Source organism: Canis lupus, chromosome 5 (genome assembly GCF_003254725.2).
Source record: "Canis lupus dingo isolate Sandy chromosome 5, ASM325472v2, whole genome shotgun sequence".
NCBI lineage: Eukaryota > Metazoa > Chordata > Mammalia > Carnivora > Canidae > Canis > Canis lupus.
Window position 1 is genome coordinate 70,887,400 of NC_064247.1, and position 16,012 is coordinate 70,903,411.

Below are 16,012 nucleotides of genomic sequence, written 5' to 3' on the forward strand. Positions count from 1 at the left end.
GCCCCGGCCCAGCCGGCTGGCTCCGGCTTTCTCCGGTCCGCGGCCGCCGCGGCCCCGCCCCCGCCGGCCGGGGCGCCCGAGCCGCTCGCACAGCGCCCTCCGCACCTCTGCGAACATGGCGCTCCTGGCGGTGCGGGGCGTGCGGGCTGCGGCGTGCGGGCTGCGGGTCGCCTCGGTGTCCGCCGCGCCCGGCCTGCCGCGGCCCTGGGGGCCGAGGGCGGGCGCCGTCCGGACGCTGCGCACGGGCCCCGCTCTGCTCTCGGGTAAGCGCGGGCGGGCACGTGGGGGCGGGCGGGGCTGCGGGGGGCGACGGGCCGACCGGCCGGCTCACGCTGCGTCCTCCCGCCGGGGCGCGCCCTGCAGCCTCCGGGTGGCGTGGCCCACGCCGCAGCCCTGCCCCTGCGGGCCGGGGAGCCCGGGGCACACGCGCGGCCGCCCGGGGCGGGCTCCTTCGCTCGCCGTGGAGGACCGGGCCGCGTCGCTAAGCCGCCGCGACCTCAGGTGGTGAGCTCGCGGGTGTGCATCGTTAGGCCCTGAGAGTGGGGGCATGGTGGGCTTCGGTTCGCTACGTGGACGTCACTGAGAACTCCGAGGTAAAATCAAAGCAAGGGCACTTAATGAAATTAAAGCACTGGAGCTAGATTTTTACTAGCAAAAAAGTGAGCGTGACGTTGAGGGCTCAGCTATTTCCTAAAAACAGTGAGATGAAGTCTTTTGGACTCTCAGACATTCTGCGAAAGTCTGTATTGAGTCCTGGATGTGTTGGGACAGAAATGAGGGCTCACACGGACTTGGGGTTGGAATAACCGGGGCCCTGCCCACGCCCGCCCTGGCCATCTGTGCTACTTGACGCTTCAGCGCAATTGCCGCAGCAGAAAAAGTTTTCTTACTGCGTGCCCGAGGGCATGAGACGCCAACTGCGCCTCCAGGAATTGAGGCTTCTTAGGGATGCATATAGGTCTGTGATGGCTGTTGTCTCATTAATTTCACTCTTTTACAAACCTGTTTGGAAATGGAAGGTTTGATAACATTTACTCCAGTCCGAAACATAAAGATGCTTCTCTGTCGTTGCTAACACATTCCTTTAGTTCTGTTGGTGACACATATCAATAATTACCAATTTGAATACAAAGGGAAAGCATATCGCAGAGAAGAAGTGAATTTCAAGGCATCTTTTTTTTTTTTTGGTAAGTGTGACACTACTGCTGGGTTTTTGCACTTTCCAGTTACCTAGTTAAATATTGTCCAAAATATCAATACCCATGATCTGGTGTTCAACCAGGGTTTTTAAGAACAGAGGCCCAAGTTCCAATTTCAGCCCTACCTCTTACTAATTATGTGATCTTGGGCAGAGTCACTTAACTTCTTAGTCTGTTTTCCCTCATCAGAAAAATGGAAATGATAATACCTCTACCATACAGAGTTGTTGGGCGGATGAAATGAATTTGGTAAATGTTACTAAATATTATAGAATCAAGTAGGTAAAAATTGGCCAATATTTGTTATCCGACTAGTGACTTTATTTTCTTTTATTTTATTTTTTAAGATCTATTTATTGATGAGAGACAGAGGCAGAGATAAAGGCAGAGAGCAGGGATCACGCCCTGAGCCGGAGGCAGATGCTCAACCACTGAGCCACCCAGGCGCCGGTGACTAGTGATTTTAAAACACATACTTTTTAAAGTAGGCTCCACACTCAATACTGAGGCTGAACTACAACCCTGAGATCAAGAGTCATATGCTCCAACTACTGAGCCAGCCAGATGCCCCCTGATGACTCTGAAAGGAGGAAAATGCAGACTTCTCATGAATTACTGAAAACACCTCATTATGAAGCCAAATATGATGTTTTTAAAGGCTCAGTAAGAAAGTAATTATTTACCTGACCTGTCCACTTTTATCCTCTTGGGCTGAGGAGGGTTAAAGGAGAATTAAACTAATCATTGTCTTTAGCCTAAATAGCTTGGCCTTGTAGAGTCTTGCAGACTTTTTAAATTAAGTGGACTTGCAGGCATTTACCTTACTAATCTTGCTGTCTTTCATTCTAAACTTGTGGTTGCTCAGTTGCTAAACTGAGTGTGAGCAACCTTATTCCTAAGATTATCTTTACAATTAGGCAAGATGGCAAGGCTCAAATTGATACAGCAGTCTCAGAGAAGTCATATTTATAGTTGTCCAGTTGTTACTTTATTTTTTTAATTTCTTTTCTTTTCTTTTTTAAAGATTTTATTTATTTACTCATGAGAGACCACAGAGAGAGAGAGAGAGAGAGAGGCAGAGACACAGGCAGAGGGAGAAGCAGGCTCTATGCAGGGAGCCGGATGTGGGACTCAATCCCAGGTCTCCAGGATCACACCTGGGGCTGAAGGCGGCGCTAAACTGCTGAGCCACCCAGGCCGCTCTAGTTGTTACTTTTAAAAGGTATAGATTTAGGGTTGCTTTTAAAAGGTTTAGATTTAGCCATCCCTGGGTGGCTCAACCACCTTCAGCCCAGGGCGTGATCCTCGAGACCTGGGATCAAATCCCATATTGGGCTCCCTGCATGGAGCCTGCTTCTCCCTCTGCCTGTGTCTCTCTGCCCCCCTCTCTCTCTCTCTCTCTCTGTCTCTTGTGAATAAATACAATCTTTTAAAAAAACTTTAAAAAAAGGTATAGATTTAAACTTTTCATAATTGGTATTGTAATCAGCCAATTCTGGAGTTGTAACCATGATAGGGAGAATTAAGTGTGTGTAGCCACATACCTATATAGATATTTTGGTCAGAATCTCCTTGACTTATTTAAAACAAAGAATTACTTCACTCATTAAACTTCTGAGTGGTAAGCTCTGAGTTAGAACTGAGAATACAAATAAAAATGAAATAAGCAATGCTCTTGCTTGCTTTGTGCTTCGTCTCCTTCCTGGGGAGAATGGACAAAAGGACTATATGTGTAGCTCCTTAAGTGCTGTGTGTTGTAGGGCCACGGTCCAGGGAGAGTGGTGCAGAATGCCGTGGGAGCCAGCTGGAGGGCTACAGAAGGATTTTTGGCAGAAAAGAGCTTCTCAACTTGAAGTAGTCAAGAAAAGGCAGAGGGGTGGGGGGTGGTGAGAATTCCAGTCAGAACACCAAGTAGAAACTTTGCAGAAAGATCAGATTGACCTGAAGTATTTAGTATTTGAAGTGAAACGAAGCAAAGCAAGTTCCTTTGTGACATTTTAGAAATTCTTCCAGGGAAGACTATGAAATTAAGATTTTTTTAATGATTAGGGGGAAAAGAAAGTAGTAAGTTACATTCTGCTTCTAATAGCTATGTGATCAAAGCAATTTAATGCTGTTTTAAGTATAACTATCTTTTGGATAAAGGATAAGAGTGAACCAGAAAGACTTACTCTAAAACAGCATTTGAATTGATGGACCATTGTCCTATTAATTTCTGATGCATTGGTTTTGGAAAAATACTTGGCCTCATACCGTGATACGTATATTTAAGAAAATAGCATATGCTTTTTAAAAAAATATTCTTTTATTATTTTTAATTTCTAAAAAGATTTTTTTTAAATTAATTTGTGAGAAACATGGGGGAAGAGAGAGAGAGGGGCAGAGAGGCAGAGGCAGACACAGGCAGAGGGAGAAGCAGGCTCCATCCAGGGAGCCTGACATGGGACTCCTGGGACTCGATCCCGGGTCTCCAGGATCACACCCTGTGCTGAAGGCAGCGTTAAAACGCTGAGCCACTGGGGCTGCCCCAAAAATTTATTCTTTAAAGCAAGTACTCTGACATTAAATTCTAAATAGCTTTTTTCACATCTCTCGAACTTTGGTCAGTCTTTTTTCCTAGCCATTGAATGTTGAGCAGAGCTTGACTTTCCATCAGTTAATAATGCCTTAGCTCTGAGGTGACTGTTGAGTTCTGATCTTAAAGTTTCTTTAAATGATAGTGACCACTTTCTTCACTGGCAGGTTTGAATTCAATTAAAATGGAATTTTAGGGGCAGCCCGGGTGGCCCAGTGGTTTAGCGCTGCCTTCGGCCCGGGTCCGGGCCTGATCCTGGAGACCCGGGATCGAGTCCCACATCGAGCTCCCTGCATGGAGCCTGCTTCTCCCTCTGCCTGTGTCTCTGCCTCTCTCTCTCTCCCTCTCTCTCTGTGTGCCTCTCATGAATAGATAAAATAAAATCTTTAAAAAAAATGGAATTTAAAGAACTTAGTCAAATTATAATTGTTCCAGGTCAGTTTCAGTTATGTAAGATTCCGCTTTATAACCAAGTTGCAGTGAAGCCCTCTTCTGTCAATTTCACCTAAACAGGCACATTTTTTTTTTCATGTTAAATCATTTATGAGCATTATGAGCATTTGTGCTTCCTCAATCCAAGTCTGTCTACAGAGGGACAGACTACCTTCTGTAAGACAGACCAGTAATGAATAAGTATACATAGTTTATATGTGTAATTTACACTAATGTTGGAATAACCATATCTCCAAAAGATACACAAGGTATCCATTCACATCAGGTCATCTTTGCCTAAATGATACTGTTGAGAAGATATTTTGTCTTTTCATGTGATCTGGTTTTTCCTCAGCAGTATGTTACTAAAAGTCGGTGTCAGTGAGTCAAACACAAATACTAGAGAAGTCTTGCCTTTTGACAGTATTGATATGAAAAGTGCTTTTTAAGAAGTGATACCACTGCTTTTCTGAAATATTGGTCTTCTATTTTAGTGCGTAAATTCACAGACAAACATGAATGGATAACAACAGAAAATGGTATTGGAACAGTAGGAATCAGCAATTTTGCACAGGTATTGGATTGTTTTGAAATACTTAAAACAGTCTGCTCTTGCCTAAATTGGATTGTCTGCCTTTTAAAAATTATTATTCTGCCCCTTATTCTTTGTTTTGATGTTTAAAGAACATCAATCAAGTAAACAAGCAAAATATAATTTAGGGCAGTATATAGTGTTTTAAGAGATTATTAAAAGGTTAACAATTATAAGTAAACATACCTTATTCAAGAAAGAAATATGTTTAATGGTGTTGGGGCAGTTAAGGGAAAAATAAGAGAAACAGAAGGCCTGGGATGTTGACAGTGTTTTGTGGATAACAAAACATGTACAATCAGGGGGCATGAAGAAGGAAAACCCAGATTGGCACAGACTAGACAAAGGCAAACCTTTTATTTAGCCAGTCTTTTTCTCTTAATTTCGCTATTCCCAGTGATCCCATATTGTATCTTCACTGGCCTATGTGTGGCCCAGTACATGGTACTGTGTACAATACTGTACAGGCGCTGTCTTCACCTCCTCGGTTTATTTATAGGAGAATCACCTACATGGGAAATTATACACAAAATAGTACATGATGGATGATGATCTGAGTAGTACAAGGGTTGTAACTCCCCTGATGGAGAGCTGACTTCTTAACTTGGAGTCAAGGTCTTCAGGGAGGACCAGGCCTGAGGACGATGATTTACAGATCAGTGGGTACGATTTCAGCAAATACAGCAGGGGAAATGGCCTAAGCACAGCTGCAAAGGTGGAAGAGCACAAGGTGTGTTTATTCTCAGAGGAGCTAGAATATTGATGGGATGGCTTATGACAGGAATGACTGCTGCTTGTGGGCCAGGCTAGCTGGCAGCCTGTTTTCTTACAGGTCCTGAGCTAAGAATAGTTTTGCATTTTTGAAGAGTTGTAAGAAAAACAAATGAATGTGGTCCCTCGAGTGTAAAATAGGAACTATCTGAATTATAGAAGGTTAGTGTTTGGCTTGTTCCTATTTACTAGGAGGTTTAATTTGATTTCTTAGAGGTCTGTGTTTTGTTTGTTTTAGGAAGCTTTGGGAGATGTTGTTTACTGTAGTCTGCCTGAAGTTGGGACAAAACTGAACAAACAAGGTGAGTATTTTTCTCATCTTGGCATATTATTCATGCCTTAAGTATCTTTACTTTGCATAACAATCTGTTTACACTTAGGATCAATTAGAGTGCTTTTTACTCAAGTAATAGAAAACTCACCTAAAAGATTGAACAGTTGGAGTTTATCTCCTTCAAGAAGTCTAGAGATAGATGGAAACAGGATTGTCTTAGTGGTATAGTGAAGAGTCATCAAGGACATGAATTCTTTTCATACTTTTTCTGCCTCAGTGTGCCAGAGGTTACAAAATGACAGCAAAATCTTCAAGCATCACTTTCTCAAATGGCCGTATCCAACAGTAGGATGAGAAGGTAAAATCTGTTTTTCCTTGGAGGCAGTAAACAATCTGTTTTTCTAAATATCTTTGACAACATTGGTCATGTTTTTTTCTGCTTAAACTTTCCCCATCATTTATCTTGCTTTGAACTTTTTTCTTCTTCCTGGTTCTCAGTATCCTAGCTGGATATATTATATATTAGGTCATATCCTTTTTGAAGGTTTTCACAGGAACCTTTTCCAATGTCACTATAAGACCCTTGTTGTGATTGATAATCTTTATCTGTCCATTTTTCTTCTGTTAGAGAACAGTTATTTTCTTTTCTCATGATGTTTTGTATCCACTCTGCTGCTCTCAAGCAGGAGATCTCTTCACTGAACATTTTCTGAATATCTCTTAATAGCAAGTGAGCAGCATAAACCTGCTGTGTTTAAAAAACTTACATTAACATAAATACATCTAAACTAATGAATGCTCTAAACTTTCTGCTAAGGCTTTTAGAAAATTGATGTAAAATTTACATACAATGAAAATGCCTGAAGTGTACAATCCAATGAGTTTTAACAAACAAACACTTTGTAAACCTTGCCGATTGAAAAACCCTTCTCAAGACAACCTGTTCTGATTTCTGTCACCATAGATTAATTTGCCTATTATTTAACTTCATTTAAAAGGAACCACACAGTTTTTATATTATATCTGGCTTCTTTTGTCCAATATCATGATTATGAGATTTATGTTGAGTGATGCTGAAGAGTGTACTATTACATAACCTTTTAATCTTTTGTTGATGGATTTGTGTTATTTCTAGTTTTTAGCAGTTAGAAATCTATAAACTTTTTTTAGTAGAAATCTTTCTGTAGATGTCTTCATTTCTCTTGGGTACATACATATAGGAGTGGAATTTCTGGCATGTAGTATAGTAGTTATATGTTTAACTTTATAAGAAACTGCCAAACAGCTTCCCAAAGTGGTTATACCATTTTACATTCTCACCAGCAGTATGAGAGAGTTCTAGGCACTGCAGATCCCACGGTGAGATAACAAATTGTTGTTGAGCAGCCTTCCATGTGCTTTTTGCCACTCACATCTTTTTTTGTGTTTAGTCTCTAGTCAAACCTTTACCAAATTTATTTGAGTTGTCTTTTTACCATTGATTTTTAGGCATTCTATATATTCTAGATACAAATCTTTTCAGATCTATATATATTTTTTTCAGATCTATATCTTGTGAAGTTTTGTCATAGTTTATGATTTTGCCTTTTCATTTTCTTAACTGTTTTTTGGATAAACTTTTAATTTTTAACATGTCTAAGTTATTAATGTTTTTATTTATGTATAGAACATTGTATATTTTCTAAGAAATCTCTTATTCATTGATTCTTAACAGTCCCTTTATTTCATGTTTATATCTTTGTTTTCTTCCTTCAACTTAGACTTAATTTGCTCTAATTTTTCTGACTTCTTTAGGTAGCAAATTGGGGCTTTAATAAGTACTTTCTTTACCCAAACTGTAAATTGCATCTCCCTTGTAGTGAGTAGCAGCTAAAATCTAAGTTTAATTCTTTTAGCCTTCACTGGGATGCCAGCCGTGCATGCATGGTTCAGGCATCATTCAGGGGCCTAGACAGAGTTTATACATAGGATTTGGGGCTCTCCCTTTTAGTCTCTCTCCTTAGGATTTCCCACCTCACTTTCTATTAGTTATGGTGGCCTCAATTCGTCTTCTGGTCCCTTACACCAATTAAGACTGAGATTTCCTCTTAGAACTTTGGCTGCCCCAAATGGCATAGATTGGTGTCTTGTCTTCAGGCTAAATGCCATTTAAAAAAAAATCACCACTATTGTCCCTTCTTTCAAGTGTTATCTCCTTTCCATGAATTGACTGCTTTTGTTCATTTTCTAGTGTCTTTAGAACTCAGAGGTCATTGATTTTTTTTTTTTAACATGTTCTTTGTAAATGAGACCTAAAGATAATGATTTCCTTCAAAGCACTATTTTAGCTATATCCCACAAATTTGGGTATATTGTATTCTCAGTATCATTCAGTTCAGATCACTCGATGTTGTCCCACAGGTGACTAAGGCTCTGTTAATTTTTCAGTCTTTTTTAAAAAAAGGTGCTCTTTGTTCACATTAACTGACCCTTTTGCTGTTATTGCTATCCAGTGAATTTTATTTTAGATGTTATACTTTCCAGTTCTAGAATGTCCACTTTTTAAATTTCCATTTTTTTCAAAATTTTATTTATTTATTCACGAGAGACACAGAGAGGCAGAGACATACATAAAGGGAAAAGCAGGCTCTTTGTGGGGAGCCTGATGCTGGACTTGATCCCCAAGACCTCAGGATCACAACCCGAGCAAAAAGGCAGATGATCAACCACTGAACCACCCAGGTGCCCCCCCCCCCCAATTTTTCATTTCTTTGCAGGTATTCCCCCATGTGTTTATACATGATGAGCTTTTTAAAAATCTGAAGATAATAGGTTCTCTGCTTATCCCAAAATGTAGGTCTATGGGTCATTTTGGGATCTGTTGACTACTTTTTCTCTTAACCATAGCCCCCTTTTTTTCTAGGATTTCAGCCCTCAGGTTCTAGCCACCTTGGCAGGCCTACATTCCGTCCTCTGACCCCTCAAATAAGACTGGTTTTACTCTGTGTTCTAGTTAACACTGTGCATTTTAAATGGGGTTGTTAGTACAAATTATATGAAGGAAGATCTCACCCAGTTTGCCCCCCCCCACCTTTTTAAAGATTATTTATTTATTTATTTATTTATTCATTCATTCATTCATTCATTCATTCATTCATTCATTCACGAGAGACACACACAGAGAGGCAGAGTCACAGGCAGAGGGAGAAGTAGGCGCCATGCAGGGAGCCCGATGTTGGACTCGATCCCAGGTCTCAAGGATTACGCCCCGGGCTGAAGGCAGCGCTAAACTCCTGAGCCCCCCCAGGCAGCCCTGGGCCCCCTTTTAAGGATTAAATCCACCTTTGGTCACTCTTCACAGCCTTCATATGGTTGTTTTTCATTTTGTTTAGAGTTTATAATTGCTATCTACAAGAAGGCTGGTCTCATGAGGTACTTCACCATTACTGGAATCTCCTGATACTTGCTTTCTGGAGCCACAGTAAATTAAAAGAAAATTGAGTTTTATACTGAATGAAAGCATATTTGGTATTCAGATATGTCACCATTTGTTGTTCATTCCTAAAACAGGTCCACTTTATTGAGATATTTATACCCTTCTCATAGGTGATGTAAGCAGTGGTTTTACTTTTAAATTAAAGATATTTAGAATGTGATATCATCCTGAATCAAAGGTGACTACTTCTGTATTTTATATTTTCAGGTCATTGACTTTTGATATTTAATGTTTAAATTTTCTCAATTTAGATGAGTTTGGTGCTTTGGAAAGTGTGAAAGCTGCTAGTGAACTCTACTCTCCTCTATCAGGAGAAGTAACTGAAATTAATGAAGCTCTTGCAGAAAATCCAGGACTTGTCAATAAATCTTGTTATGAAGATGGTAAGTTGTTGCTAGAATTTTTTTCAAAGGATTATTGCTGCAGTTAACATTTAGAATTTAAAGCAAGCTTCAGCAGATTATAACTTCATCTTTTTTGCACTTTTGATACTAAATAGTGATGCTGTGCTTTAAAAAAAGGGAAACACAGATTAACTGAATATATAAGGTTAGGTTTAAGATCTCAATAAAAACGTCGCCTTATTCTTCAGAGTTCTTAGTACTAAGCTGTAGTAGACTCTTCATGAACACTTGCAAAGTATTCACCTCTTCAGACATAAAGTGTCCAATCATATTGTGTGATGTAGGTGGTAACAGAATAATACCTATTCAATCAGTTTTGTCACAGTTTCATCTTAATAACTCGGTGAAATGCAGTAGCAGCAGTTTTCTCCATTTTGTCCATGAATTGCAAAATTAGGATTAGCTTGTAGTTCTCTGTTGCCTCACCTAACCCTTCTAACACTAGTAGTGCTTATCATAATAAATGTATACTCTTTAATCCCCATGCCATATTTAACCCATCCCTCCACCCACCTTCCCCTAATAACCATCAGTTTGTTCTCTGTACTTAAAAATTTTGATTCTTAGTTTCTCTCTCTTTTTTTTCTTTGTTCATTTTGTTTTGTAAATTCCACGTATGAGGGGTGCCTGGGTAGCTCAGTCGGGTAAGCATCCGACTCTTGACCTCAGCTCAGGTGCTGATTGGAGCCATGAGTTCCAGTGTTGGGTCCATGCTGGGTGTGGAGCCTACTTTAAAAAATTCCACATATGACTGAAATCATACGGTATTTTCAGTGTGGTATTTCAGACTGACTTATTTTGCTTGACATTATATACTCTCTAACTCCATCCATGTTGTTGCAAATGGCAAGACTTCATATTTTTCTTTATGCCTGAGTAATAATCTGTTTTACACACACACTACATCTTCATCTACTGATGGACACTTGGGCTGCTTCCATAGTTTGGCTATTGTAAATAATGCTGCAGTAAACCTAGGGGTGCATATATCCTTTCAAATTAGTTTTTGTATTCTTTGGATAACTACTCAGTAGTGCAATTGATGGATCATAGGTTAGTTCTATCTTTAACTTTTTTTTGTTTTGTTTTTTTTGTTTTTGTTTTTTTTTTTATCTTTAACTTTGAGGAAGCTCCACACTGTCTGCCAATGGCTGCACCAGTTTACATTCTCAACAGTAGTGCACAAGCGTTCCTTTTTCTGCACATTCTCATCAACACTTTTTTTCTGTTTTTATTTTAGCCATTCTCATAGGCATGAGGTTAAGCATTCTTAATCCATTATAGTAGAATCTATTCTGGTTTTCTTTTCAATTGTGATATGCAACAATATTAACTGAATTCTTAAGGCTAAAATATAAAGCTCCTTGAATAAATAATGAGTGATTTATATAAAGAATACTAGATCAGTTTTGAGGCACTCAAAAATTTTACATTTTGAATGAATCTGACTTTTACTCTTTAAAAAGGTAATTTGGAATATGATACTTTTTTTTGGTTGCAGGTTGGCTGATCAAGATAGCACTCAGTAATCCTTCAGAACTGGATGAATTAATGAGTGAAGAAGCATATGAGAAATACATAAAATCTATTGAGGAGTGAAAATGAAACCCTAAATAAACTAGTATGAAACAACTTAATCTAGCATAGTTGTCTTAAATTAGTGGTGCATACAGGATTTAAAGAGCAACTATTAGCAATATCTGTGGAAAAAGAAACTACTTGCAATAATGCTAATGGAAGAAAACACCCTTAATTTCACAATGATTGCAGATAAACACAATATGCATCTTTTTTGCAACACCTTTGGATTATGCTAGGCTCCAGTTACGATACTCAGAATCCTGAAATTATCTGTGGTTAAAAACTAGTTATAAAAAATTACGTAATTCAAGGATTTGGGGTCAAAATAAATAATCTTTCCATTGGAAATAACTGGCAGTAGAGAAAGGTTTGTTAGTCTTATAGTGTCAGGTAAGGAACAATACTACCTTAATTTTGCAGCATACTGCACTTGCTGGTGCTATTTTTATAAAATGAAGCAACAGCCTTGCAGGAAGAGAAATTGTTAATAATAAAATCTTCAACTTTGTTAATCATGTTTTTTTTTGTTTTGTTTTGCTGTTAATATTTCATTGAGTGACTCTGCTAGTATTTGTGAAAATGCTAATTTTAACTTATGGAAAGTTATTTTTTAAAAGGAAATTTAAGCCATAACAATGAAAGGTTTCAAGAAAATGTTTCCTTTTAATCACAAATCTGGTTTTTCTTAAAGACCTAATTGCCTGATAGCATCAAGTACCATTTTTGGTCATCTTTAATCAAAAAGAAAGCACTGACTTTGGTGGTTTTTGTTTTGTGTTTTGTTTGTTTGTTTTTAATGCTGCCAAGTTAAAAGACATAAGAGGAAAACAAGGAAAAGTAAAAGTTTGATAAGCATAACATATGGCATCCTTAAGAAAGTAAACCACATTCATGTTTAAGTAATGGGAACAGAAATGGGCATAGTGAAACTTTTTAAGAGCTCACACACTGACTTAGTAAATATCCGCTTAAGCAAATTTACAGTGCCCAGTGGTATTTTTAAGTAGCTAGATACCATATTCTCTAAGCCAAGTGTAATAAGCTGATATTTTGAAGGGGATATGATAATATACTCACACACAACTATAAATATATATAAATACATATACATAGCAAGAGCAGACATACTTGTATCATTTTTCCCAGTTAGTGCCAGAAAAGGGATATATTCAAATACCACCACCTTCTGATGGTGAATAAACTGCAAATGTGAAAACCTAGAGGAAATATGTAAGTAAATAGCAAATCTTTCTGCTCAGTAGAAACAAACCATCCTTTAATGGCCATGTCACTGCTGAGCTGTATTTTTGCAACCTTATCAAAGTGTTCAAAATATTTTCGGTAACTATCTCCTTGTTTAATTATTAGTCAATTTTTAATTATTAAAAATTAATTTGACTCTCCTTTGGAGATAGAAAAGAATGAGTAACAATTACATAGATTTACTCTTTTGAAGTACTCTCATACATTACTTCATGATGATTAAAGCAATATCCAGGGGCACCTTAGTTGCTCAGTTGGTTAAGTGTCCGATTTGGCTCAGGTCATGATCCCAGGACCCTGGGATCAAGCCATTAAGCCCTGCATTCGGCTCCCTGCTCAGCAGGGAGCCTGCTTCTCCCTGCTGCCACTCCCCATGCTTGTGCTGTCTCTCAAAAAATAAAATATTCTTTTTTTTAATTCTTTTTTTTTTAAGATTTTATTTATTTATTCATAGAGACACAGGCGGAGGGAGAAGCAGGCACCATGCAGGTAGCCTAATGTGGGACTCCATCCCGGGTCTCCAGGATCACGCCCTGGGCTGCAGGCGGTGCTAAACCACTGCGCCACTGGAGCTGCCCAAAAAATAAAATATTCTTAAAATAAATAAAGCAATATCCAGAGCTAGGTAGGACAGATCCATAAATACTACCATTTCACAGAAAAGAAAGGTAGTGGGGAAGATAAGACACTTAAAGAAAGCTGGGCAGTCATGGTTAGAATTTTCACATTTCCTGGTGCATTCTCTAATTCCTTAGCTAATGTTACTACAAAAATACTTAAATTGGAATAGGGGTGGAAGGGAGGGAGGAGGAAGGTTCTTAAGAGGGGAAGCAAGCAAAAATGGCAATTCTAGAATGAAAGTTCATCAGTGATTATAATCTAAAAAAGATGGGCAGTTTTTTATTCTTCCATCCTTTCTCAAAGACACACTTGCACTGTTAGACTCCCTCTGAACTTTTTCAGAGCCAAACAGTATGGCAACGTGTTCTTTTGCTATTTAGAATACAGAACCATTTCAACCCTCATTTCTATTATAATGCTGCCAAAAATGTCAGGCATTCAGTGGCCCTCCAAAAAGTAAATCAACAGAGAATTTAATTTCTCTGACTTCATATTCCTTTTGAATGGTTTTGGTTCTAATAGAGCAGTTTCATAAAGGTTTAAAATAATGCTTGCTGATAATTTAAACTCAAGAAATGGAAAAGGTTACTCTAAAGGTATTAAATTTTTTTGATGATCTTAAAAATTTTATCACTTTCCCGAGTTTAAGGACGCTGACAGCCTTAAGTTTTAAGAAGAACTATGGGCGCCTATCCAGGGGATGGCTCAGTTCACTGAGTGTCTGATTCTGGATTTTGGCTGGGGTCAGGATCTCAAGAACCTGAGGTCAGCCTGCATTGGCTCTGACCTCAGACCTCAGCAGGGAGTCTGCTTGAGATTCTCTTCCTCTCATCTCTGCCGCTCCTCTTGTTTCTGTGCTCTAAAATCTTTAAAAGAATTATGCTAATTGTAACTGTTCTTATTACTGCTTAACATTCAGACCCAAACACACATATGCCTGCCTCAGAGAGGGCCTTCACTTTACAAGGAGATTAAATTCTTTATTCTGTGCAAAATGGCTTTACAACTCACCACCTACCCCCATCAGTATTCTTTGTAGACCAGATTTAGATTCACAACAAAATTAAATAGAAAATATAGTTTTCATATATCTCCTACCTCTATTTTTCTGTTTTTGAAACATTTCTTGGCTAACTCTAGGATCTTACTCTACTAGAACTCCTGATATCCTGATTCAGCCTATATTGGCTTTTTGTAAACATGACTAAACAGTTGACCCTTAATATTTCTCCTTAGTCATGCTATCAGGTTTTTACCTGCTAAACTACAGCAAAGAGCCCATTTAAAAGCAAGGTGTGCAGGCACAGTTCTTGTGAAGGAAATCAGTTAACCATCTTCCAACTTTCACATGTACTTAATGAGAATGTGCTTACAGTCAAGCTTATTAAGAGTCATTTAGTAAGGGGGCAGCCCCGGTGGCGCAGCGGTTTGGCGCCGCCTGCAGCCTGGGGTGTGATCCTGGAGGCCCAGGATCGAGTCCCACATCAGGCTCCCTGTGGAGCCTGCTTCTCCCTCTGCCTCTCTCTCTCTGTGTCTATGACTAAATAAATAAAATCTTTTAAAAAAAAAAGTCATTTAGTAAAATTCTTAAGTTTTTTGGTATACTTCCTAGAAACAAAGTAGCCTTCATGACTAGGTAACAAAGCCTTCTGTTAGGTGATTTCAAATTTTCTGTTTTCAAAATAAGTGAAGGAGGACCTAACCCAACTATTAACTTATCATTAAAATATTTTTTGTTAACTGTGATTTCTGTTTGGAAAGGAATTTTTAAGAAGTTGAGAGACTGCTATAACAAAACCTCTTTCAGGGCGCCTGGGTGGCTCAGCGGTTGAGCCTGAGCCTTTGACTCAGGGCATGATCCTGGGTCTGGGATTGAACCTGACTCCTCCAGGGAGCCTGCTTCTCCTGTCTATGTCTCTGAGTCTCTGTGTCTCTCATGATTAAATGAATAAAATCTTTAAAAAAAAAAAAAAACCAAAACTCTTTCATACGCATCTTCGTATGACAAGGTATTTCAGATTCTATATATTTAGAAAATGAATAAAATGGGGTCTGAATCTGTCTTATTTTGATATTTATCCACAGATACAAGAATTGGGAAGGGGAGGAACAGCGTCACCCATTTCATTGATACGCTTCCAGTAACATTGTCTAGTATTTATCAACACATGTAATACATTCCTGATGTTTGTCAACTGAGTATTGATTGAATAGACAATTCTCAATCTGGAAACACTGGATTGTTTTAGCCTTATAGTCTTTAAGTTTTGCTTTCAATTTTTTGTTGTTGTTGCACCCCAAAGTGACAAGGCTACTCAATAAGTCTTTGACCATAGATATGTTAGAATGAAGTTCTGTGTAGGAAGTAGAATAAGAATACAATTATGAATTTAAGGAGAAAAAGCAAAAGAATTTCCATCTTTTAATTATATTTTTAAATAGATGTTGATGAGTATCAAACTCATTAAATTTAGATTTCTTCCAGTACTTTTCAAATAAGGGTTCAACATTTTTTTAAGGTTTTATTTATTGGAGAGGGAGAGAAGGTCCAAGCAGACCCACAGCGCAGAGCTCAGTCTCACAGCCTATGAGATCAGGAAATGAGCAGGGCCCTTAGCCGACTGTGCCACCCCGGCGCCCTGGGGCGAAACATTCCTCAACGCCAACATTTATGATACTGCGGATGTCAATACTTTACTACCATTTACATTTATGAACGTTTTGTAACAAAAATGTGCAGTGAAGTAACGCAGTTTTGTACAACTGTTTATTTTTTTATTTTTTTGTACAACTGTTTTTAGAAGTATGCAGGCATACCATTTCTT

At 38.8% G+C, this 16,012-nt stretch overlaps 1 protein-coding gene across 1 annotated transcript; it reads left to right on the forward strand.

Moving 5' to 3' along the window:
• GCSH (glycine cleavage system protein H) lies at nt 1-11,359 on the forward strand. Its single transcript, XM_025426953.3, has 5 exons — nt 1-263; nt 4,701-4,780; nt 5,808-5,871; nt 9,570-9,701; nt 11,224-11,359. The coding sequence occupies exons 1-5, from the start codon at nt 116-118 to the stop codon at nt 11,319-11,321; spliced, it is 522 nt and encodes a 173-aa protein (XP_025282738.1). The 5' UTR covers nt 1-115; the 3' UTR covers nt 11,322-11,359.
• The last annotated feature ends 4,653 nt before the right edge of the window (nt 11,360-16,012 follow it).

What these genes read in the sequence shown, in the direction of transcription:
- GCSH (XM_025426953.3), top strand. Translation starts at nt 116, where the DNA reads ATGGCGCTCCTGGCGGTGCGGGGCGTGCGGGCTGCGGCGTGCGGGCTG. An exon ending in GGGCCCCGCTCTGCTCTCGG is followed by an intron (nt 264 to 4,700) that starts GTAAGCGCGGGC and finishes CTTCTATTTTAG; the next exon opens with TGCGTAAATTCACAGACAAA. An exon ending in GACAAAACTGAACAAACAAG is followed by an intron (nt 5,872 to 9,569) that starts GTGAGTATTTTT and finishes TTCTCAATTTAG; the next exon opens with ATGAGTTTGGTGCTTTGGAA.